General features: G+C 60.8%; 4 protein-coding genes across 6 annotated transcripts; 1 reads left to right on the top strand and 3 right to left on the bottom strand.

Annotated features, from left to right (window-relative positions):
* Positions 14–1318, top strand: SMIM12 (small integral membrane protein 12). Its single transcript, XM_021375675.1, has one exon. The coding sequence runs from the start codon at positions 323–325 to the stop codon at positions 602–604; it is 282 nt and encodes a 93-aa protein (XP_021231350.1). The 5' UTR covers positions 14–322; the 3' UTR covers positions 605–1318.
* Positions 6683–9629, bottom strand: GJA4 (gap junction protein alpha 4). The gene is made up of 2 exons (XM_021375586.1): positions 9493–9629; positions 6683–8749 (listed from the first exon to the last, which is right to left on the bottom strand). Exon 2 carries the CDS (start codon positions 8727–8729, stop codon positions 7698–7700), a length of 1032 nt encoding a protein of 343 aa, XP_021231261.1. The 5' UTR covers positions 8730–8749; positions 9493–9629; the 3' UTR covers positions 6683–7697.
* Positions 11537–18768, bottom strand: GJB3 (gap junction protein beta 3). Of its 3 annotated transcripts, none has more exons than XM_021375589.1 (4): positions 18640–18768; positions 14726–14875; positions 12687–13479; positions 11537–12183 (listed from the first exon to the last, which is right to left on the bottom strand). In XM_021375589.1, the coding sequence occupies exons 3-4, from the start codon at positions 13442–13444 to the stop codon at positions 12168–12170; spliced, it is 774 nt and encodes a 257-aa protein (XP_021231264.1). In that variant the 5' UTR covers positions 13445–13479; positions 14726–14875; positions 18640–18768; the 3' UTR covers positions 11537–12167. The 3 variants fall into 3 exon arrangements, with proteins under 3 accessions (XP_021231264.1, XP_021231263.1, XP_021231262.1); XM_021375588.1 differs by lacking the exon at positions 18640–18768 and adding an exon at positions 17319–17514; XM_021375587.1 differs by lacking the exon at positions 18640–18768 and adding an exon at positions 15173–15681.
* Positions 19471–22076, bottom strand: GJB5 (gap junction protein beta 5). The gene is made up of 2 exons (XM_021375557.1): positions 21871–22076; positions 19471–20666 (listed from the first exon to the last, which is right to left on the bottom strand). Exon 2 carries the CDS (start codon positions 20640–20642, stop codon positions 19767–19769), a length of 876 nt encoding a protein of 291 aa, XP_021231232.1. The 5' UTR covers positions 20643–20666; positions 21871–22076; the 3' UTR covers positions 19471–19766.

Genomic DNA, 22115 nt, shown 5'->3' on the forward strand with positions numbered 1-22115 from the left:
ACGCCGCCTCGCTGCGCTCCGGCCCCGGCACCGGAAGGGGCGGCGGTGGCTGCGGCGGCGGCCGGGCCGAGGTGAGCGAGGGCCGCGCGGAGATCCGGGGCCCGCTACCGGCTGCCCAACGCTCCGGGGCACCGGTGAGCGCTCCCCGCGGCCCCCGGTTCCCTGTAGGCCGCAGTGTAGGCCGTGGTGCGGCCCGCGGGGTGCGGGAGGCCCCCGTGCTCCGGGCACCGCGGTGTAGGCCCAAGCGGGGGCCCGTGGGGCTCGGCCGCCGTGGCGGGGCTGTGTCTTGTCGGTGACCGCCGTGCCGCCGCCCCTTGCCGCCATGTGGTCCGTGCTATGGACTGCCGTGCGCACCCATGCGCCCTACGTCACCTTCCCGGTGGCCTTCGTGGTGGGCGCCGTGGGCTACCACCTGGAGTGGTTCCTCCGAGGCCCCAGCCCGCCGCCGGCCGAGGAGGAGGAGAAGAGCATCTCGGAGCGGAGGGAGGACCGAAAGCTGCAGGAGATTGCAGGCAAAGACCTGACCAAGGTGGTGAGCCTCAAGGAGAAGTTGGAGTTTGCCCCTCGGGCGGTGCTGAACAGGAACCGGCCCGAGAAGAGTTAATGGAGCTGTTGGTCCTGCCAGCGTGGCGCGGCTGAAGCTGAGGACCCCCAGTTGGCCCGGAGCCATGCACTGCAGCGCGGCTCTGGGGGCTCCTCTGTCACCTGCACGCCTCCGCCCAGACCCCGTCCTGCACCTGGCTGTGCTCGGGCTGTTCGCTGCCTCCGCTGCTGCACACCACCGTCCGTGGGCTCTGCAGAGCCAGACCCTCTCCTCCGCAGCTGATGGGGTGATGGTTTGGAGATGAAATGTGTGAAACTCACCAGCTCTCAATCCAACCCGGCCCCGGCAGCACAAAATCTTCATGGCTTTATCCACCACACATGTCGCTTTAGGTTTGGTTTCTTTGTGGGCATGGAAACAGAAGAGATTTGCTCTCTGCTGTACACTTGGACCTGAGTGATGTGGGGATGGGTGGGCTGACTGCAGGGCGAGGAGGACCTGCCGTCCTTCTTCCATCTCTTCTTGCACTTTGTGAACCCAGACTGGTTTGCTAGAGACCTCAGCACCTCGCCTACATGTTATCACCACAAGAACCTGAGTGCAGTGGAGATCTGGAAGCTCTCCTCTGCACCATCCTGGGGCTCTGCAGCAGGGAAGTGGAGCAGGGGAGGCAGACATCCTGGCCCTGCATCCATTGTGGAGCTCAGAGGGGTAGAGAATGAGAACTCTTGCTTTGTACAGGCACAGCCAGATTAAACTTCTGTGAGTCCTGGGCCTCAGTGTCTTCTTCTGCACTGTCACCTGTCCAAAACCCTGACTCAGAGCATGTTTCTGCTCCTGGTGTTTTCAAGAAACCCCACTTAGAGAGCAGAAGTGTCCAAGTTGCCCCTGGGCTGGCTGGTCCGTGCTTGGCATGGCTGGGGAGGGGTGATGGGCAGGAGGGTGGAGGAGGCACTGAAATGCCAGCCTGTGTTGCTGCTGTGCCTCCCTCCCAGCCCCCCCACGCCACGTCACCGCTTCCCCTCAACGTCCTTATCTAAACCAGAAGTGTGGTGACAGTGCTGGGTGGGGGCCCGAGGGACAGGGGCAGGAATGTTCTGTGCCAGGGGGGGAATGCGGGGGGGGACCTGAAACCGGGCCAGGGCCACTGGTGTCCCCTCGAGCTGCAGGAGTGTTAGCAGCACAGTGGGATGAGATTCTGAGCAGGGTCACTCTGTGCTGTTGTGCTCTGCCTGCAGCATGGGGTTATCGCTCTCTCCCGGTTTGTTTTTCCCTGGTCACGCAACGAGCCTTCGCACCCTGCCCCAGCCTGGCCTTCCCCTCCCGGGGCCGATAAATCTGTTGTGTCTCATGCAAAGCCCTGATGTCAGCAGCCAGTTCAGCGTTTTGCATTGCTCTGTCCTGCTTCCTCCTGCCCCGCTGACAGCTTTACTGCCCAGCCATGTTTACCTCCCGACCTGCTCTCCTCGGGGCTGGCTTGCTGCCCGCTGGCTGAGCTCTCCGCCAGGAACTTGCCGGCTGGGGCTGTTTGTGAGGGAACTGAGGCAGGCAGGGCCAGGAGGAGCTGTGCGTGCTGTGTGGTGGCTGTGCTCAGCACTGCCTGGATCAGAAGGTGCAGGAGGACTCTTGGGCCAATGCCCCAAGCCCAGTCCTGCTGTCACCCCATGTTCTGGAGTTCAATTGCCTCTCTGTCCCATTGCCCAGAGGCCTGTGTGCTCGGCCTCTGCCTTTCCCAGTCCAGCTGGGAGTGATGCTGGGCTCACTGTTGTGCTCTGAGGTGGGAACGATCCCTTCACTTCCCCCACCTGGGACCAGCTGGACCCAGCTCGGAAACCTCTTCTGAAATTCCTTTGTTCACCCCGCGACGGAGTGTCTCCCGTGGCTGTTTATAGCCCATTGATCTGCCTGTTCTCAGGCCCGGCGGGGCACAATCGCGCTTTGTCGGGGCCTCGCTGGCCCATTTCCTGCCCCCAGGCCCACACAGCCTCTCTGCTTGCTGAAACAATGCGTGGGGAAGGACGGGCCCCCGGCAGCATCTGTGTGGGCACCACAAGCCCCACGATGCATCCCCAACCTTTGCATCCATCTCTGCCTGCTACCTAGCCAGTGCTTCCACGTTTCCCACTGGTTTTTGTACCAGCAGAGCACTGGGGGTGAGCTATGGGCTCCCTAAGGCACTGGGGCTTTCCAGAGACCGGCCACAAAAGGGGGAAAGTGCCACAGTTCTCCTAAACTCTTGGTGCTGCAAACCCACCCTTCCTCCCATTGAATCCCAACAATGTGCTGCCTGGGAAGCACTCTCTGGACAAGAATAGGAGCCGGCGAGCACTCAGGGCCGGGGCAAATAGCCATGGTGTCTCATAGGAGCGAGAGGAAGCATTGCTGAATGCACCATTATGGTAAAAGTTGGCTTCCAGCTCTTGTGCACCACCCCTCATGGGCAAGGCATTGCTGTGGTCCAGCACAGGGGCTGCTGCTTCGGGGGGTGATGCTCTCCTTCATCAGCACAGGACCCATCTAGCTTTGAGGAAGCCCGTGTGGCAATGGGCCGTGCTCCCAGCAGGGATTAAATCCAGCACTGCCAAAATGCCAGCGTTCTTGGGGTGTGCACTGTGCACAAAGCTACGCAGCCACGGCTCAACTCCTGAGACAGGGCTGCATGACATCTGTGTCTGCTGGTGGCCCACAGGCATCTCATCCCTTCTTCCAGAGCAAAGGTCCCCCAGACTGAGCGCTCAGGGTCTGCAGCAGCCCCCATCCAGGGGCTGGTGCCCAGCTCATGGGGCAGGATGGTATCGGGGCTGTGCTGGCTATGCTGGGGCTCTGTCCCTGCCTGGCCCACGGTTTCGTCCCCACCAGCTCCAGGGGCAGCTGCGCTCCATGCAGAGCTGTGCCCTGGCTGTGACTGTGTGTGCTCCTGGGGGTCCCTCACCAGCAGCGTGCGAGGAACAGATTTTGTTTTCCGGACACAGGATGCAGAGATGGAGCCAGGCTGCTCTGCTGCTCTCCTCACGCTGCTTCCCAGCTCACACTGCTGGTGAGGAATGGAGACCCCAGAGCCACCCCAGCTGCTCAGCACAGCTCAGCACACCTGGGCAGCTGCAGCGGACATCCGGTGAGCTCAGCGCAGGGACACGCCAGCTGTGGGTCTGGGATGCTGTGACCATGTGGTGGCACGGGGCTGCTTGGAGCAGCAGGGCTGTGAGTGAGTGACGTGGCTCTGCGGAGCAGTGCGGGGACCCACGGGGACTCTCACTCCCGTTTCCTGTCCTGGGGCAGCACTGTCACCCCAGGGCACCTAAGACGTGCCGGCAGCCCTGAGATGCAGAGGTGTGCTCGCCCCAGAGGCACTCGCTAGCGAATAGTTTGTGTCCCCCAGCGTGTCCCCGCATTCCTTGGGGACCGCTGCTCCCTGCCCTGGTGAACCCAGGCTGTTTTCCCAGGCTCCCATCTTGTCCTTTCCCAGTGTCTCAGTCCCTCTGCAGGACCCACAGTCCCACAGCATAGCCACACTGCTGCTGCCGGCTCCAGCAAAAGCCCCGCGGTGCCTTTAGAGAGGAGCAGCTCCACTTTAAACCAGAGCCAAGGCGTGGGATAGCAACAGGGGACATGTCCCACTCGGTGTCACCTCTTCATGCGGCCACAGCTCCCAGACCCCATCCTGGGGTGGGCACGGGGTGCGGGTGCTGCTGCAGCCCCACTGCCTGAGCGCGAGGAAGCGGCCGGAGGGGAGCGACAATGTCAGGATGCGGGAAGTCGTCGGGGCTATTGAGCGCGTTTCCTCCCGCCCGTGGTTCTCACGCGGGGCTCGGGGGCCGCATTGTCTGCCGTGCCCGCGCGTGGAGGCCTAAATATAACCCTGCGGGGAGCTGCGTGGGGTTGGTTTTTCCTCGTTAGGCACTGCTGGCAGCAGGGCTGATAGGGGCAGGGTTGTGCCGTGGTTTGGTGTTGGCACCGTGGTAGCGCTGGGGCTCGGGGGTGCATCACTGCTGTGGTCCCAGCTGGCATCACCCTGCCCAGCCTCTGCCCTCCCTCCCTTCTCGGCTGCAGTTTTGCTCCCGCCGCCGCCGCCGCTCTTCCTGCGAGCAAGTCGGATTTAGCAGCTTGCTCTTTTCTCTGCGCTGGGAAAGCTTAAAAATAAACTCCTTGGTGCTCGGCCAGCTCCTTGGGCAGAGCCTTGCAGTGGGATGAGCTGCAGCAGTCCGTGTGCTGCTCCCCTTCCCAGCCCGGGCTGCGCTGTGCAGAGGAACCCAGTGCATGCTGGTGCTAACTGGTGGCCCTGGGACAGAGGTTGGTGTTTGAGCTATGGCCCCAGCAGGAACTGGGGTCCTGGGCAACGTGTAGCTCCTGTAGGACTAGCTGAGAACCCCCAAACCCTTCCTGGATCAGGGGGTACTCAGAGTGGACACCCAAAAACTGTGCCCAAGGGATGCCCCTGCCTGGGGATCCGTGAGCTCCACATTGTTGACGTGCATGCCCCTTTGCCAGTTCTCCTCCCTCCCCATTCCTTTTACACCTTGAAGACATCACATTGCTCTCTTGGCACTCGCTTTCTTCCAGGGGTGATGGGTGTAGGAATAGCAGGAAGTTGCTGCTTGCACCCCATTAAAGGAAGCGTGCACATCGGGCACGGCATAGGCAGGCTCACAGTGAGATGGTTTCAGGGGCTGCGCCCTTGGAAAAACCTCCAGCAACCTCTGAGGTGGGGCTCCCCCATCTGAGGGGAGGCAGGGAGGGGCTGCACCCCAGAAAAGTGCCCGTCCTGGGGGTGCCCACAGGGAGCTGCAGGGCTCAGCACCATGGCACAGGGCCGGGCTTTGAGACAGCGAGTGCTGTTCCCAGAAGGGGACCGGAGGGGGCTGTTTATTCAGGAGGCAACACGGAGGTGTGAGAAAGGCCGTGCACGTCTGTCCCGCCGCTATCTGTCCCCGAGCTGTGCAAAAGGGCTCCTCCGGGCCAGCCAGCACGCTTATCAGCTGCAAACTTTTATTTGCCTTAGGGCTGCCCGCCCGCCTTCAGGGGGTCCCACGCCTCCCCCGTCCCCGCTGTCATGGTGCAGGTGAGCTCTGGCTGTTGTTGTTGGCGCGTGCCGATGTCAGGTCCCGGCGACGCGAGGTCACGCCGGCCACCATTGTCACAACACGGGAACAATAGCGGTGCGCGGGGCCGTGTTGTTGCAGCACGTGGGGCCGGGCACGCGTGGCCCCGCTGGCTGCTGAGTCCATCAAGGGGGCTTGCAGCCGTCTTGTTTTCCACCTTGCAGGGAAAAGCGTGATGCTCTCCCGGCGCCAACAAAAATATCAGCCTGGGACAGCGAGGAGAGCAAACAGCGGCTGCCCGGTGGTAAACACTGTGGGGCTGCACCATTCCCCTTCCCACTGGCATTTCCTCCCCGCAGAGCATGGGGCCGCTGGGCTCTGCTGGTGCCTGGTGGGAGCCAGCCAAGGGGCACCCCCAGGAAGGTCCCTGCAGAGGGGCTGTCCTGGTGCCCCACGAGGCACAGCACGCACCCCAGCATGGGGGTTTGGGGATGCTCCAGGGATGTGCTCCCATCCCCATGGAAGGAGGGAAGCCAGGGAGGGGCCTGGGCACAGCTGTGGCTCTGTGCGGTGCCTCCCTCCCTGCTTCCTCTGGCAGTGATACAGCCCCGTATCACCCATATTTCATTGCCTCCGGGGTATTTTTAGCCTGTCCCACCCTCACTGAAGAGGCCCTCAGCAAAGAGCAGCATGCTCTGGCCTGGGCTCACGCCGCCAGGGAAACCAAATAGGGCCCCGAGGAGCATTGTGCGCCTTTATCTGCGGCTCACTTCCACCTATTATGCAGCAGCTCTGTGGCTTCCACCAAGTTTATCTACAGCAGAGCTGGGGCAGGCAGATGAGAGGCCCTGGTGAAAGGGGCACCCAAAATTCTCTACTTTGCACTGCAGTGGCCCCATAATGGACCCTGCAGAGGCAGCAGGTGGGTTTGTGCTTGTAGTGATGAGCAGCCCTTGCAGCATCACCAGAGCTCACACTGTGCCCATGCACATCCCAGCCCCATCACCCATAGGACAGCAGCAAATGCTCCAACCCAACCCCCCCCCCCAGTGCTTCTCTGGCAGCCGGTGGCACAAACATGGTCTCACCACACTGCACCTTTAATTCATCCAACTTTATTCAATGCAATACAGCGCTCAGTCTGGCAGGGAGGAAAAGGAAAGAGAACAGAGGAGCAAAGCCCACACCCTGCGCTCATGCTCTGTGCCTGCACGTGGTCCATGAGCAGCAGATGGAGCAGGTTCCCGCAGCCCCCCTCCATCTCACAGCTCCGGTGGGCAGTGGTCCATTCCTCTGCCCCATCACCAGCACTGCAGCCCACAGCAGGAGATGACTAGTGCAAAGTATTAAAAACAACGACCCCTCAAACTGGTTACTGCTAGGCTAATTCCTCCCCTAAACCACTGGGCTCAAGGGCTGGTGGCCTGGGATGGACACAGTTCCCTGGTCCCCTGCACAACGGCACCTTTAAGGCAGAAAGCTCCGTGCTTGGGTCGGCACGTTAAAAATAACTTAGAGACATCACATGGGAAAGGGTCCAGGGACAGGACACGGGGGGGTCCTGGGGCACTCAGGGCGATGGGGACGTGCGGTGTGACAGATGTCCCAGTGCAGGGTTAACCCCACTGTGGTCCACAGGGACAGGGGCAGCTCTCATAGCAAAGCCCCCGCACGGAGCAGTGCCAGCTGTCTGCTGGGTCACAGGAAGGGGACACAGCCCACGGCCAGGACAAGCAGCTTCCCATGGCTCCACAATGCTCCCACACTGGCAGTGGGACTTCATCACGTCCCAGGGACCAGCTGCATGGACAGGATCCCTTATCACAGCCCCGGGACAGCCCATTCCCAATCCCATGGATTTGCTCCCTTTCCCACAGTGATGCCGAGCCCCTCTGCCCTGCACATGCCATCCCAGCACAGCCTGGGGAACTTTCCAAGTGGTTTCCTTCCTGGCAGTGCCCATGGGGAAAACAGCAGAGAGCAGAGGCTGTGCTCAGGGGCCAGTGAGTTTGTGAGCATCAGGTCCCAACGGCAGGCACCACATCCTCGGAGCGGGCACAAGGGACAGTCCCCAGCCCAGGCACAAAGGGACCAGGGATGCTCCCAGCCTGGCCCTAGACATACTGCTTTTTGGATGCTGAGCTGCTGGGCCGGCTGCACAGCTTCTCCTCAGGGACTGGGGCATCTGGAGCCCTGGGGGCATAAGGGTCCGAGAGGGGCCTGGTGCCGCTGCCCAACGCCAGGTTCTCCTCATTGCGGAAGTTGGCCCAGTTCTGCTCGCTGGAGAGCTTGTTGTAGGCCTGGTAGGGCGGCGTGTGGCTCTCGGCCATGGGCAGGAAGGGGTAGTGCTTGGCTGGGTAGGAACCCGAGCCCATGTCACCAGCGAAGGCGTCCTGGCTCGGGCCGACTGGCACCGGCACCTTCTTGATGTTGCTGAGCAGGCTCTTGCAGCAGAGGTGGAAGAGCTCCAGCAAGTTGAGGATTAAGGAGATGAGGCCCATCACCAGCATGAAGATGATGAAGATGGTCTTCTCGGTGGGGCGGGAGATGAAGCAGTCCACCTGGTGCGGGCAGGGGTCCCTCTTGCACACGTAGCGGGGCACCATGGAGAAGCCGTACAGGTACCACTGGCCAACGAGGAAGCCTGCCTCAAAGATGCTCTTGCAGACCACACTGATGATGTACGTCCACATCAGCGCCCCTCGGATCTTGAGCCGCCCGTCCTCTGTCATGTAGATCTTGGACATCTTCTTCTCTACAGCTGCCAACGCTTGCTCAATCTTTGGGTCCTTGCTGTGGATAGCCCGGAGCTCATTCTCCTGCTGCTTCAGCTTCTCCTCCTTCCGTGAGAGATAGACAACGTGGCCCAGGTAAATGAGGGTCGGGGTGCTGACAAAGAGGAACTGGAGCACCCAGTAGCGGATGTGGGAGATGGGGAAGGCTTTGTCGTAGCAGACATTGGTGCAGCCCGGCTGCTTGGTGTTGCACACGAAGTCCGACTGCTCGTCCCCCCACACGGACTCACCAGCCAAGCCCAGGATGAGGATGCGGAAGATGAAAAGCACAGTGAGCCAGATCTTCCCGATCACGGTCGAGTGCTCCTGGACTTGGTCCAGCAGTTTTTCCAGGAATCCCCAGTCGCCCATCTTCTAGGAGCCTCGTGCCTCTGGCAGCAGAGGGAGGAAAAGGGGATCGAGTTAATCCCCTATTTCCACACCGTGTCCCCAAGCTTTCACAGGGCATAACCACTCTGCAGAAGGTCCCAGCAAACCCACCCTGTGCGCACGGCCGGCAGCTCGCAGGGGCAGCTTAAACCCACCCCTCCTACAGCCCAGCCCCACCAAAGGGCAGCGAGCAGCATGACTGCAGTGACAGTGGCACAAAGCCCTGAGCACAGCAGCCACCCCGACACCCAGACAGGGCTGCCCCCAAACCGAGCACACAATCAGAATCATTACAGTTGGAAAAGACCACTAAGCTCAGCTAGTCCAACCAGCAACCTGCAGCCAGCCCCTCTGCTGTGGGACAATACCACCCCAGCCCCAAATTATTCCCCCGTGCCTGTGTAGCCCCCAGCCCAGGGATCACAAAGCCACTCACCGCACACAGACCCGGCACTGCTTTGGGGACCCCAGTTGTCCCTGTCACCCCTGCTGGCCGGCCAGCCTGCCCCGCATCCCCCCTCATAGCACAGCCCTGCAGCCCAGCTGGGAAAGAGGAAACAGCCACAGCCCTGACTCCTAATTAACCTCTGCCAATTAAGCACAGCTGGACCGTTAAAGGGACATGTTGCCCGGTGGGACGAGGAAGTGCCCCGAAGAGGAAAAGCGGGCGCATGCAGAAAGCAGTGATCCCATCGCGAAGCTGAGAGTGATGCGGTGCCGAGGGTCCCGGGGGGGCCTCACTCACCACCCGCCTGGCAGCGCCGGGCGCGTCCCTTCCACCTCGGGCCGCGCGTGGTGTGAGCGGCCGGGCCGAGCCGGGCGGCGGGGGCCGTGCGGGGCCCGGGGGAGCCGGAGGAGGAGCGCGGACAGGAAGCCGGGGTCGGGGCTTAGCGAAACGCCGCAGGTGCGGGGAGCCGGGCCGAGGCCGCCCGCTCCCACCCCGTCGGGGCGGGACGGGGGCGGTGGGACCGCCAGCACCGCCCGGGAGGGCTCCCGGTGACGGGGGGAGGCGGGGAGAGGGAAACTGAGCGCGACCCAAACGCGAATCGTTGCGCCGGGGCCGTCCGTCGGAGCCGAAGCAGTGCGGGACGGGCGGGGGGAGAAGAGCCGGGGGGGTCCCGCAGCTCCAGGGGGGAGACGGGGACAGAGGGCGGTGGGAATGGCCGTGCCCCGTTGTTCCCCGCAGTCCTGCGGGGAGTGCCCGGCGGGGTTGAGCGCCCCGCACCCGGCCAAAGCCCCTCGGCAACCGGGGGCACCGCGAGCATCGCGAGGCGGCGGGGACGGCCGCGGGGACACCCGACGGGAGATGCTCCGGCCCCGTGCGGCCCTGCGCGGGGGATGCTGCCCTCGGGGCGCGCCCGTTCCTGCGGGATTTGGGACATTTCGCCCCTCCAGGCGCGCGTAGAGCGGGGCCGTGCGCGGCGTGGGCGCTGGGTGGTGCTGGAGCCACACCGCGGGCTGAGCTCGGGCAAAGGCACGGGACTGCGGGCCGCCGTCGGGTTTGAACACAGCCCGGCTGAGATAGGGAGGGTTTGGGGACCGCGGGAGGCTGTGGGGTGACACTGGGAGCCCGCGGTGCTGATGCGCTGAATAGCTTTGCTCTGAGCGAGGGGACCTGAGCTGGGGCTGATACAGGAAAACAGAGTAAATGGAGGCTGGTATTTTATGTGCAGGGTTAAGTCCTGCTGCTCTGGGGGGCAAAACCTCTGTTTGTGTCCTCCCCAGCAGCAGCTGCAGTGGGATGGCACACAGCACAGGCTGCGTGGGAGCGGCAGGGCTTGGGCAACCCGAGCAGAAACTGGGCCAGGGAGCTGCAGCCTCTCCCCACTAAGACGTGGCATTTCCTCCTCGCAGACAGGTCTGAGCAGAAGTGGAGCCAGAACAGCCTTGTTACATTTAATATAAATTAATTGCGGTGCGTTGGGTAACACCCACGTGCTGTGGCACCAGGTGTCCGGCACCCGTCTCCCAGCCAGCTCACCAGGGTCACCACTTCCCCCTCCCCACCAGCCCGAAGTTGTGGCTGCTGTTGTGACATGTCCCCTCTTGGCACCTGTCCCCAGTGATGCTCTGCATCCTGCCAGTCCCTGATGGGCGGAAATGGTCACCTCTGGGGAGCAGCTCCAAAGCCACAAAGGAAATGGAGCTGTCCCTGCTTGTGGATGCACCAGCTCCCACGTTGCTTCACCCAGCACATCCTTCACCCACACCAGCCACAGGTCTCCAGTGAGCCATGAGGCCACGTCAACGCAGACCCCACGCTGGTTCCAGAGGCACATGCTGATCAGATACCTGTGATATCTGTCCTCTGGTGCAGGGTGCCCAAGGCTGGCACCACAGATGACACAAGGGACAAGGCGCTGAGCAGCAGAGATGTGTCGCCGTGCCACATGGGTGTCACTGTCACCACCTTTCAGTGCAGCACAAGCCACAGCAGCACATGCTGCACTATGTGTGTGGATTTGGAAGAGCACGGGTTGAGCAGACCCTCTGCATGGAGCTGCTTAGGGAGAGATTAAGTGGAAATCATTTCTATTTATTGTAATATTTATCAAGGTTTAGTAAGTGATTGATGCTGATCTCGCCTTGATTTCCTTGGGGGCCAGCGTGCAGTTCTGGTGAATTAAAGTTTAATGATGTGTGACAAGTGGGAGGGGAGGGGGCAGGCGGCCACTGGCACACGGCCAGGGGGCTCGACCCACCGGGGGCACGTGGGGAACCAACACAAATCCATTTCCTCAGCCCTCACCTCCCCCCTGCAATTTCCAGCAAGCACAGCAGATCCCAACGTCTACAAACAACGTAACGTTTATTGACCCCTTGGATTCAGTGTGGTGAATGACACATCCGTCTGAGGCAAGGGGTGGGTGCAGAGGGAAGCAGCAGAGCCAGAAAAGCCACTTGGGCAGGACATCAGCGAGGTGCTTGCATGAGCAGAGAGAGGGAATCTGCTCCTCCCCCATTCTGGGCCAACGCAGCAGCACCGTATGATGGGTGCCAGCAGCCCAGGCTGGGCACTGCTCAATGCCTTTGTACCCAGCACAGGAGCAGCAGCACAGGAAACCCAAGAGAAGCTGTTGGAGCCTCTGTCTGCTCCCTCCTGCTGGCCCCAGTCCCACGCGCCCTTCCAGCACAATGGCTCTGTCCCCACTGGGGACAGCTTGGTGGCTGCTTAGCAGAGCTTGTGACCGGTGTCCATGTGTCAGCACGATGTCCAAGCACCGCTGGGTGCAGCCAGCAGAGCTCAAGGGCTGCCCTTCCCTTACCTGCGTCTTCTCAGGCACCCCACGGTGCCCTCTGGGGGCACTCTGTTGGGTTTAGTCATTTTTCATAGGGGTCAAATCTCCAGAGTTTGGAAACTTTGTAGGCTTGAAAAGCTCATGGTCCGAGGGGAAGGCAAGCTGGCTGGGACAGGGGAGGTCACAGCTCCTCTCCTCTGTGGAAAGAACAGACACTCTTAGGCACAGCATGCCTGCAGGCAGCTGGCACCGGGCCACTGCCAAGCGTGCCCTCGCTGCTGGGACGCCCTGGGGATGTGCCTGTGCTCATCAGTCCTGGCAGTGTTAGTCCATAGAATCCCCACACCTCATGTTGTGGGTCCCTAAGAAGGTCTTGTCCGATGATGGGATGGGGTCCCACCCTGTACCTGCCCTGTGCTGCCCATCACAAGCTGCAGAGGTTACAACCACCCCAGCCCCTGTCAACATCATGTCACTCATGTTCCCATGACATACAACTGCCATTGGGAGCACCAAGGAGGAGAGTTCCCATGGGTGTTTTTCCCTTCCCTACAGAGGCAGCCAAGTCCCAGCAGAAGGCTCTGGTGGTAGCTGCCAACCCCGGCACGTCCCAGGACCTATGTCCCTCCCTCTTCCCCTTCCATGACCCCATCAGATGGAGGTCAGGCTGGGGGCCGAGGCCTGCTAGGCTGCCACACACCTATTCAGGGCCTTGTTCTCCTTCTCCTCCGCCTTGAGGTGGCACTGGCACGTGGAGGCTTTGCTGTAGCTAACAGAGCGCTTGATGGACTTCTTCCACTTGCGCGTGCTCCGGACAATCCGCTTGAAGATGAGGTAGAAGATCTCACAGACGGTGAGGACGATGCAGATGGAGGAGGCCCCGACCATGAAATAGGTGAACACTCTCTTCTCGGTTGGCCGAGCGATGTAGCAGTCTACAGTGTTGGGACAGGGATCCACGTTGGCGCACTTGACCAGTCGTGGCAAGTCGAAGCTGTCCCACATCTTGTGGAGGAGGTAGAGGAACAGGATCTCTATGATGAGCTTGAAGAAGAGGCTGAGCAGGTAGGTCCACCACAGCCCACCGTGCTTCTTGCCCGTGTTGCTGTACAGCTTGGGGCAATTCTCCCCGTTCTTCTCCCGGTTCTTTTTCTCGCGGTCCTCCCGGTAAGCCACGTGCATGATGACCAGCAGCGAGGGACAAGTGACAAAGATGAGCTGCAGGGCCCACAGGCGGATGTGGGAGATGGGGAAGAAGTGGTCGTAGCAGACGTTGGTGCAGCCCGGCTGGCGCGTGTTGCAGTCAAAGTCCTTCTGCTCGTCCCCCCAGACGCGCTCGGCTGCCACCACGTAGACCAGGACACGGAAGACGAAGACCACGGAGAGCCAGATGCGACCGAAGGCTGTGGAGTATTTGTTGACCCCACTGAGCAGCCCCTGCAGTGTTTTCCAATCCATGGTGAGTGGTGATGGCTGCAACCAGAATCAGACACCTGGAGAAACAACGGTGGGTGGGGAAGATTCAACAGGACACAGCAGCGGGGCAGCTCATCTCCTGCAGCACTGCAGCAGGGTCTGGACCCTCCTAACTCCACTGACCTCCCAAATTCCCCCCATCCGTCACATTCAGCTGGGTACAGGGCATGACCACATACGGCAGAGCCTGGACTGACGGAGACACGGCCAACCCTGTGACGTTCAGAGGTGATTCAGCCCCTCTGGGCTTCCCCCTGTTAGAGGCTTTGCTGTAAGAGAAGAGCTGCCCAGAGAACTCCCTGCCAACCACAGTCTCCAACTGTGCACGTCGGTATGAAGTGGCAACAAAATCCCCTGGAACAAACCAGGATAAACACAGAGGCTGTGCCCTGGGAGCACAATGGGGCTGCATGGGGTGCTGGGTATTGCAGCAAAGCAAACCCTTCTGTGAAAAGCAGCCCCATGAACTGGCAGCACCCATGGGATGGAGGCAAGAGGGGACCCTGCTGCACATTTCCATCCCTCCTTCACTGCCCAAAGGGACACGTGCTGCTGGCCACCAGCACCGACCCTGCAGTGCATTGCCAGGCCCTGTTTGGGCTGCTGGGTGCACACACATCGACTCACTTGGGTGACTACTCAGGGCACGTCACTTCGTGTGCTGAGACACATCAGAGCTGTGGTATGACGGATGGAGGATTTGGGGATCCTGTGGCTGCCGTTAATCACTTAGCGGGTGAAGCTCCCCAGCAGGACCAGGCTGGCAGGGCTCCCCATGGGGCACAGCACCAGGTGTGCGTGGTCCCTGCTCCTCCTGGCCCCAGCCTCGTTCCCTCTCTGGGAATTCACAACCCTGGGGCTGTGGGATTGCTGGGCAGCCCCTGTGCACATCCATGCTTTGGCGACTGATGGGACCTTTATCATCAGGGGCTGTCAGGCTCTGACTCTGCCCATCCCAGCCCCACTCGGGACTCAGTTTCCACATGGGTCAATTGGGCTGAATGGCTGCTGCATCTCACTGAGAGCCCGAAGGCGTTTGCAGGAAACAAGATTTCTCTCTTGTAGGTGACACAAGGGAGCCTGGGCCCGGTTGGGGGCAGAACCACTGAAAGTGAGAGCCCATGCATGTCCCCTTGGCTGTCACTCCTCTCCCAGGTTCCAGTGCAGACGCTTCCTGGTATCACCATCCCCAGCATTCCCACACCCCACATTCCCACGCTGAACAAGCTCTGCCTGTACCGACCCAGCACCTCCGAGGCATACCTGCAAGCGACTCCGGTTCTGTCCTTGCTCACCAGGGGCTGCGGGGTGGGAAGATCCCAGTTTGGGGCATGGCTGGCAGCACGATCACAGCGGAGTGCTCGAGATCCCCTCACTGCTTGGTTCTATGCAGCGTGGCACTGCGTCCTGGGGCTGTGCGGAAGGAACAGATCCTCGAGTGCTGCCCGGAGCCCATGGAGCTGCTGGAGAGCCCAGTGCTTCCTCCCAGCCCTACACATCTGCTGTGAGATCAAGAGCAGGGAGCTGCCATGTGCCCCTCCTCACCCAAAAGCCAGTGAGCGAAGCCTGGAGCCCGTAACTGCTGCATACCCTATGAGGACCACTGCCCTTTCACCAGCCCCCCCTGACAGCCACCTGCAAATCCCCCGTGTCCCCATCCCTGGGGCTCCATGGGCAATGCAGCGCAGCCCCCATGCACCCAGCGCTCACCTCAGCCCGGTGCCGCTCCTGTCCATGTGTCTGCAGTGGGGCAGGAAGGGAGCTGAGCTGGGAGCCGAGCACCACGCCCCACGTTGTGCAAGCCCCGCGGCCTGGTGCTGCTGGCTGGCGGCCAGGGGCAGCTCCAGGTGTGCTGGGCTCTGCCTCCTGCAAAGCACCCGGCGCCGCTGCGTGCCAGCCTGCTGCGTCAGCCCCAGGTCCTGCCCCGCGTGGGTGCAGGGCGGTGGGACCGAAAGCGCCTGGCTCCCGCCTGGGGTGCAAACATAACACAGCTAGGAGCAGGCATAGGGTGGCTGTGCCCCCTGCGTTGCCCCGTGCTGTGGGTGCATGTGCCATGCACAGCCCTGTGGATCAGGTCCATAGGGTCCTGACGTGGCATCAGGGTTCCCAACTTCAGCCACTGCAGCATAGCACCGCAGCCAGAGCTGTGACACCTGCACCCCCTTAGCTCTGCAGGATCCATCCCACCTCGCAGCCCTGCAAACTCCCACCCCGGTCCCAGCAGAGATTCCTGCCCTGCAGTGGGGGGAGCAGGGTGGGTCTGGGCAGCTCTGGGAGCAGGGAATCCCGTTCCTGGCTGCGTGTCCTGCAGTCTTCCTGTGTGCTCGGGTCCCGGTTGCAGTGTGTCATGAAGGGAAGGTTTGTTCTGTTCCGAGTAACTGGGTGAGTCTGGCAAACAGCTCCGTGTGGTTATTGTCTGTGCACATGCACATACATGCTTGGGTTGAACAACAAAGGCAGGTCAAATCCTGCAGCAGGAGCAACGGAGCCAGATTCCTCCACCAGCGACCACGGCGGCTCCTCCGGGTGACGCTCTGTGCCCTGGGGGCTCTGAGCACCAAACCCAGCACCAAACCCTGCCCGGAGCTGATGGGGCTCTCACCATCAACCCCATCCACACCCAGCGTGAGCTGGACAACAGCAACGGTTGTTAAGAATCACAAGTTATACAATTATGACCCGTTTTTAATGCAATTTGCCTTACTAATACTTTGGCAACAGATTGGAAGCACCTCCAACCTATAGCACCCTACAGCCACCGCCCTGCACCGGGTGACACCTTTCCCAATGCACAGCACCAACCCGGCAGCATGACCGTGCCCTGCTGACCGCGTCCTGCCCCATCCTCATGGGACCCAGACCGCGTCCCTAAGCGGGGAACACCCCAGTCCCATGGGATGCTGGGTCAGACCCTCCCTGTGTGGGCAGCCAAGTGTCACCCAGTGTCCCTGCTCCGCCTCAGCCCCATTTCATGCCTCTGCCGACGTGGCCGGGGTAGGAATGCATTTCCTCTTGCCCGTGGTTTACCGGCCCCGTGGCACCTGCTGGCACCGCTCCGGCACAATGCAGCTTTGGGGCCCCCAGGGCACGGTGCTGGGACCCCTCCCAGTGCAGGGCATGGCAGGTGCTCACCATGCCCTGCTCAGGGCACTCGTGGCACACAAGGAGCCACTCCCCGAGGTGATGGAGCTTTGCTGCATTTTTTCAGTCCAGGTCAAGAAGAGTTGGTGCTGTGCCATGCTGGGGGCACAGCCGGGAGCAGGAGAACCCAAGCAAAACCTTGCATGGTTCCCACGCATCTCTCCCATTCTGCTCAGAGCAAACACAGCAGCTCCCGGTGCCAAATCCAGGCCCTTCCTTTTTCTTTTCCCCCCCCTCTTCTCCCAAACGGGAGAGGGGAAAGCGGGACCTGGGGTGATGCTATGCCAGGTACCCACCTCCCCTCAGTGAGCAAAGCCAGGGCCCCAGGAGCCCTCCCCCGGCCCTGGGCACCTATCAGCAGGATCAGGAATTTGAGCTATTTTGTAGCAAGCCACGAGCTGGTGCAGGAATCTGGGGGCTGTGGCCTAAGAGATGGAAAAAGCAAAGGGAGGAGACACCAAAAGCCGCCCAGCAGGTCTGGCTCCCTCCCCAGCCAGCAGCAAAACCCGTGGTCCTGGCAGCCCCCCCCACTACAACTGGGGCATTGCAGCGGGGGCCACGTGCCCTGCGGCTCTGATGCTATCATGGGGAGAAAGTTCAGTGCCTTTTGACATGGGCAGAAGTTCTTGCCCACGGCAGTTGGGTGGGGAAGGAGCTCAGCCCCGTGTTGCGCTGCGCTCCGTTGGGTATTTGGGCAGCCACGCCAAGAGCATACCTCCCATCTGCGGCTGTGCTTGGCCTTCAGATTGCTCTTACTCCTTGGCAGGAAGCAGCCCCAACCTGTGAATTCATGCCCAGGTTGCAGTGGGACGCTTGGAGTCCCCCCAAACCCATTGGCATCCCTGGGAATGCCCTATCCTGTGATCAGCACGATGTGAACATAAAAAGCACCCAGTGACTTCCAGCACGCTGACCCCGGGGCCTCCATAAGGAAGTAATCGAGCTGCGGAGCACGCAGCCTCCAAGCACCACCGGAAAAAAACAAACCTCAAAGCCTCCTTAAAAGGGTCTTAAATGGGATTTGCAAGGCAGAGGCGCTGGGTCACGCAGTGGGGCCAGGTCCTGGAGATGCCTTTGATCCATCCCCTGCCCTGACCTCGCTGCAGCACTGGGGCGCGGGAGTCACCGGGAGCGTGGGAGCGGGGAACTGGCCGTAAATCAGAGGTTTTCTCCTCGATTCCCAGCAACCAGGCGGGTTTCTGACAGTGACCCTGCTGGGAAGGATGGGCTACCCCGAGCCCCACTGCATCCCCAGCAGGGCTGGCATTGGCAATGCTTTAGTTTTAAATGCTGCCTTCCAAAAATTCAGGGGGCTCCTGGGCATCCCTTGCAGTAGATCAGTCCCCTGGATGATGATGCAAAGTCTAGAAAATACTCAGCCTTTATCGTAACATCCCCTGACACCAACTGCTCTGTGCCCCACGGATTTACCACTGTCTCCCATTCCCAATTTCTGCAGCACCAGTGGGGGCAATCTCAGCTCCCTGTGGTGCTGAGCACGGACACACACCTGAAGGAACGAGATAACCGCACTGATGTCCTGCCAGCCACCGCTGAGACCCAGCCTGGATGGTGCAAGGTTTTGCAGAACTGCTGCAATGCTTGCTCCAGGCGAGATAACGCAGCACAACAACAGCAGCACCCAGACAGTCAGGTCCTGCACTGGGTGACTGCTGCTTTGATGCGTGGAAGCAGGGCAGGGATGTTTGGATCTGGGCTGAGCTGGATGCGTCCCATCCCTGCAGAGATTATGGCTTTCAGCTGGGGAACACCTCTGGCTTTTGCTATTAGAGGACAGCCTTGATTGGCAGCAGCCAGCTGTGCTGCAAAACAAACAGCCCAGCCCTGTGCTCCAAAGGAGAGGTGAGCACTTAGCACAAGGAGCAGCTTGAATCCTCTGATGCTGAAGATCTCAGCAAGGAACATTATCCAGCAAAGAGAGGACAGAGATCAAACCAGCTTCACTTAAAAGAGATGGAAGGAATCCACATGTATGCACCATCTGCCACCATCACCCCAAGGGTGTCCAAACTCACCGCTGTTTGTGCCACGTGCCCACATGGTCCCAGGTGGCAGATACCCCTCTGTGCTCCTCCACCATCCTCATGGGGTAGCCCCACACATCACCTCCACGAGGGAACCCAGCATCTCCTGCCCCCAGCACATCAGGACTCAGCTCTACAGAGCAGTGTGCTCAGGTTAATGGGCTCAGGGTTAATGAGCTCAGACCTGCTGCAAAGTGGAAGCAGCTGCACAGGGAGGTGGCCGAGCAGAGCCCTGTGCTGCAGGGCTGGGCAGCAGGGCCCCCGTGTGCCTTTTCTCTGCAGCAAACACAGCCAGCGCTGGGGCTTTCTCTGCACATGGAAAAAATAATAATTGCACCCTCTAAATACAGCGAAACCAGTAACAGATCGAGCCGCTTGTTCAATGTTAATGTTACTTATGAGTGCATTCGCCATGAAATTATTGTTAATTATTCATTCCAGCTAATGTTCAGTTACTGTTGATGGCCTTAGAAATTGCAGAGCAGCCTGAGTCACGGCAGAACGCGACATATTACAGCAATAAACGAGATCATACTCTGCCATTTAATGTTATTGTTTAATCAATGGCTGGGGTGTTTTTCCTCTCCTTTATTTGGCTGCTTTGCTCGGGTGTTTTTCTCCAGCCCACAGCGGGCTCCTCGCCCTTGCACTTCATGGCTGAGGCTGCTGTACCAAGAGCAGCATCGCTCACAAGTGGCTCCAGGGCTGCTCGGTGCCTCTCCAGGGGCAGCACAGCCCTCGTGCTCCTCTTGGCGTGAGATCTCCCATGCAGTTTTGTGCCCAAAGAGCAAGAGAACAATCAATTGGGCCATCACTTAGAGACAGAAATATTTATTCACTGCAAAGATACACTCAGGACCCATTGAGGCACTGAGGAGTGACAGGCTCAGTGCATGGCACAGAGCTGCTTGCCCCTCACCTTGTGGTACCCGCTGGCTCGTCCTGCAGCACCTGCTCTTACCCTACATCCACCAGAACGATGCGAACCACCTGGCCCTGAGGAGGGGAGAGGCCAAGCTCTGTCTCCATGGTTGAGCCACCCCAGTGCTCCCACGATGGGGACTTGGGACAGTCCCATCTGGAGCAGGATCTTGGGCAGGCACAGCGCTCCGGCAGCCCTAGGAAGGAGTCTTCTCCTGCTCGGGCAGCGTGGTGGGGATGGAGGTGGTGGGGATGGAGGTGGTGGGGATGGAGGTGGTGGGGATGGAGGCTGCAGGGATGGAGGCACTGGGGACGGAGGCTGTGGGGGCTTTGTATCCCACCCCATGGAACACCTGTCCCCCCGTGCTTGCAGACTCGGCACAGTCATGGCTGTGCTGGTGGCTCTCCCCAGTGCCGGCCTGCAGGCGCTCCCGGCACCGCTTGCCGATCAGGTAGGCGGCCTCCACCACGCTGAGCACGATGCAGATGCAGGTGGTGACCACCATGAAGAGGGTGAAAATAGTCTTCTCGGTGGGCCGGGAGATGAAGCAGTCCACAATGTTGGGGCAGGGGGGCAGCTGGCACTTCACCAAGCGGGGCAGGGTGTAGTTCCTGTAGAAGCGGTAGAAGATGTAGAGGAAAACTATATCCACGCCAGCCTTGACGATGAGGCTGAACAGGTAGGTCCACCACAGCCCGCCTCGCTTCTTGCCGGGGTTGGGGAAGCGGGAGCGGTAGCTGTCCCCCCGCGCGGCGCGGTGCTGCTGTGCCTTGGCCTCGCGGTAAGCCACGTGCATGATGACCAGCAGCGAGGGACAGGTCACCAGGATGAGCTGCAGGGCCCACAGGCGGATGTGGGAGACGGGGAAGAAGTGGTCGTAGCAGACGTTGGTGCAGCCCGGCTGGCGCGTGTTGCAGTCAAAGTCTTTGTGGTCATCGCTCCAGACGCGCTCGGCCGCCACCACGTAGACCAGGAGGCGGAAGATGAAGACGAGGGAGAGCCAGATGCGGCCGAAGGCTGTGGAGTATTTGTTGACCCCACTGAGCAGCCCCTCGAACACCGACCAGTTCATGGTCTGCCGGTCCCGTTAGCTGCTCTGGGAAAAGAGAGGAGACACAGTGGTGGGACCGTCCCTGGCAGCACTGGGAGGTCCCCACCTATGTGCCCCATGGCGCTGAGCCGTGCTCCCACCTGGGTGCCCTCAGGGACAGCCACCACCCTTCACTCGCACTGAAGTGTCCTCTGCCAAACGCCGTCCCCACCTGTGGGGTCTGGGGATCCAGCAAAGCCTCAGGAGCAGCATCCTCCAGCCACCACTCATAGCAATCTGTGCCTGGCTCACCCTGTCCCCATCCCACACCGCCCTCCCCATTTCTCGCCTCGTCACCCAGGTATTTGTTATTATTTTTTTCTTACGCTACCAGGCTTAGCACAGCAAATAGGAGCAGGCCGGGGCGTGACTCATCCGGCAGCTCCGTGGCTCTGCCGCCACGTCCTCTCCCATCGCTGGAATCCAACATCTCCTCCGCTTCCCCCACCCCAAAGCACAGGAGGAGCCTGACACCGACCCAGCAGTGCTGCCCACACACCAGGGCAGGCAGCTCCTGCGAGCTGGCTTGTCACGGTATAGCATGGCATGGCATGGCATGGCATGGCACAGCATGGCACAGCATGGCGCTGGGACAGCACGGCATGGCACGGCATGGTATGGCACATTCTGCCATGGCGAGTGGACACCATGCAGCGGGCTCGGAGGGGCTGCTCAGCCCCAGGCAATGCAGAGGTGCTGCTCTAGGGCTGGGTGCCCACCATCACCACTTGGCATCAGCTCAGCCCATTCCAGCCCCAGGACTCAGAGTAGTTCTGTTTGACCCCAGCTTGCATCAGGCCCGATAAACACGTCCCACATGGAAGGGCACGATTCCCAGTGCTGTTTTTGGGACCGACTCTCCTTAAACACTTCATTTATCAACAGAATAACAACATTCCTCTTTGCTGGCAAAGCAACACAGACTCCTCTGCTCCGTGCAGTCTGCGCTGCCCTACAAGAGTTCCCTGTGCCCGTACCTCCCATGGGAGCCAGAGCTCCCTGCTTCCACCCATGGGGTCAGCTGAAGGCATGGACACAGGACTGGGGACACACAACAACACCTGGTTTTTGCCTTTCCCGTGCAAGCTGACAGCAGCAGCACAGGGTGCGTGGTCATGCTGCAGTGTGGGGCTCGGCTGCATGCACCCACAGTGGGAGAATTTCCCATCCCACACCACCAGAGCCCCCAGCACCCGGGGCTGCCCCTTACCTGGGGACGTCCGGCAGAGGCCGGGTCGCTGCTCGCCGGGCAGGAGCGCATCGCTCGGTGCGTGGGGCGTGAGTCATCACGGGGCTCCTGGGAGCGAGGAGGAGATTCCCGGGGGCAGGGGCTGGCTTCGAGGCAGATCCATGCATGCTGCGTTGGGTCACGCTCTGCCTGCACTGCAGGAAGGGCTGTACCACTGTAGGGACGTGCTCGGGGTGCCTGGCTGCCCTGGGGACATTGGAGTGCCT

Source organism: Numida meleagris, chromosome 22 (genome assembly GCF_002078875.1).
Source record: "Numida meleagris isolate 19003 breed g44 Domestic line chromosome 22, NumMel1.0, whole genome shotgun sequence".
NCBI classification, from domain to species: Eukaryota; Metazoa; Chordata; class Aves; order Galliformes; family Numididae; genus Numida; species Numida meleagris.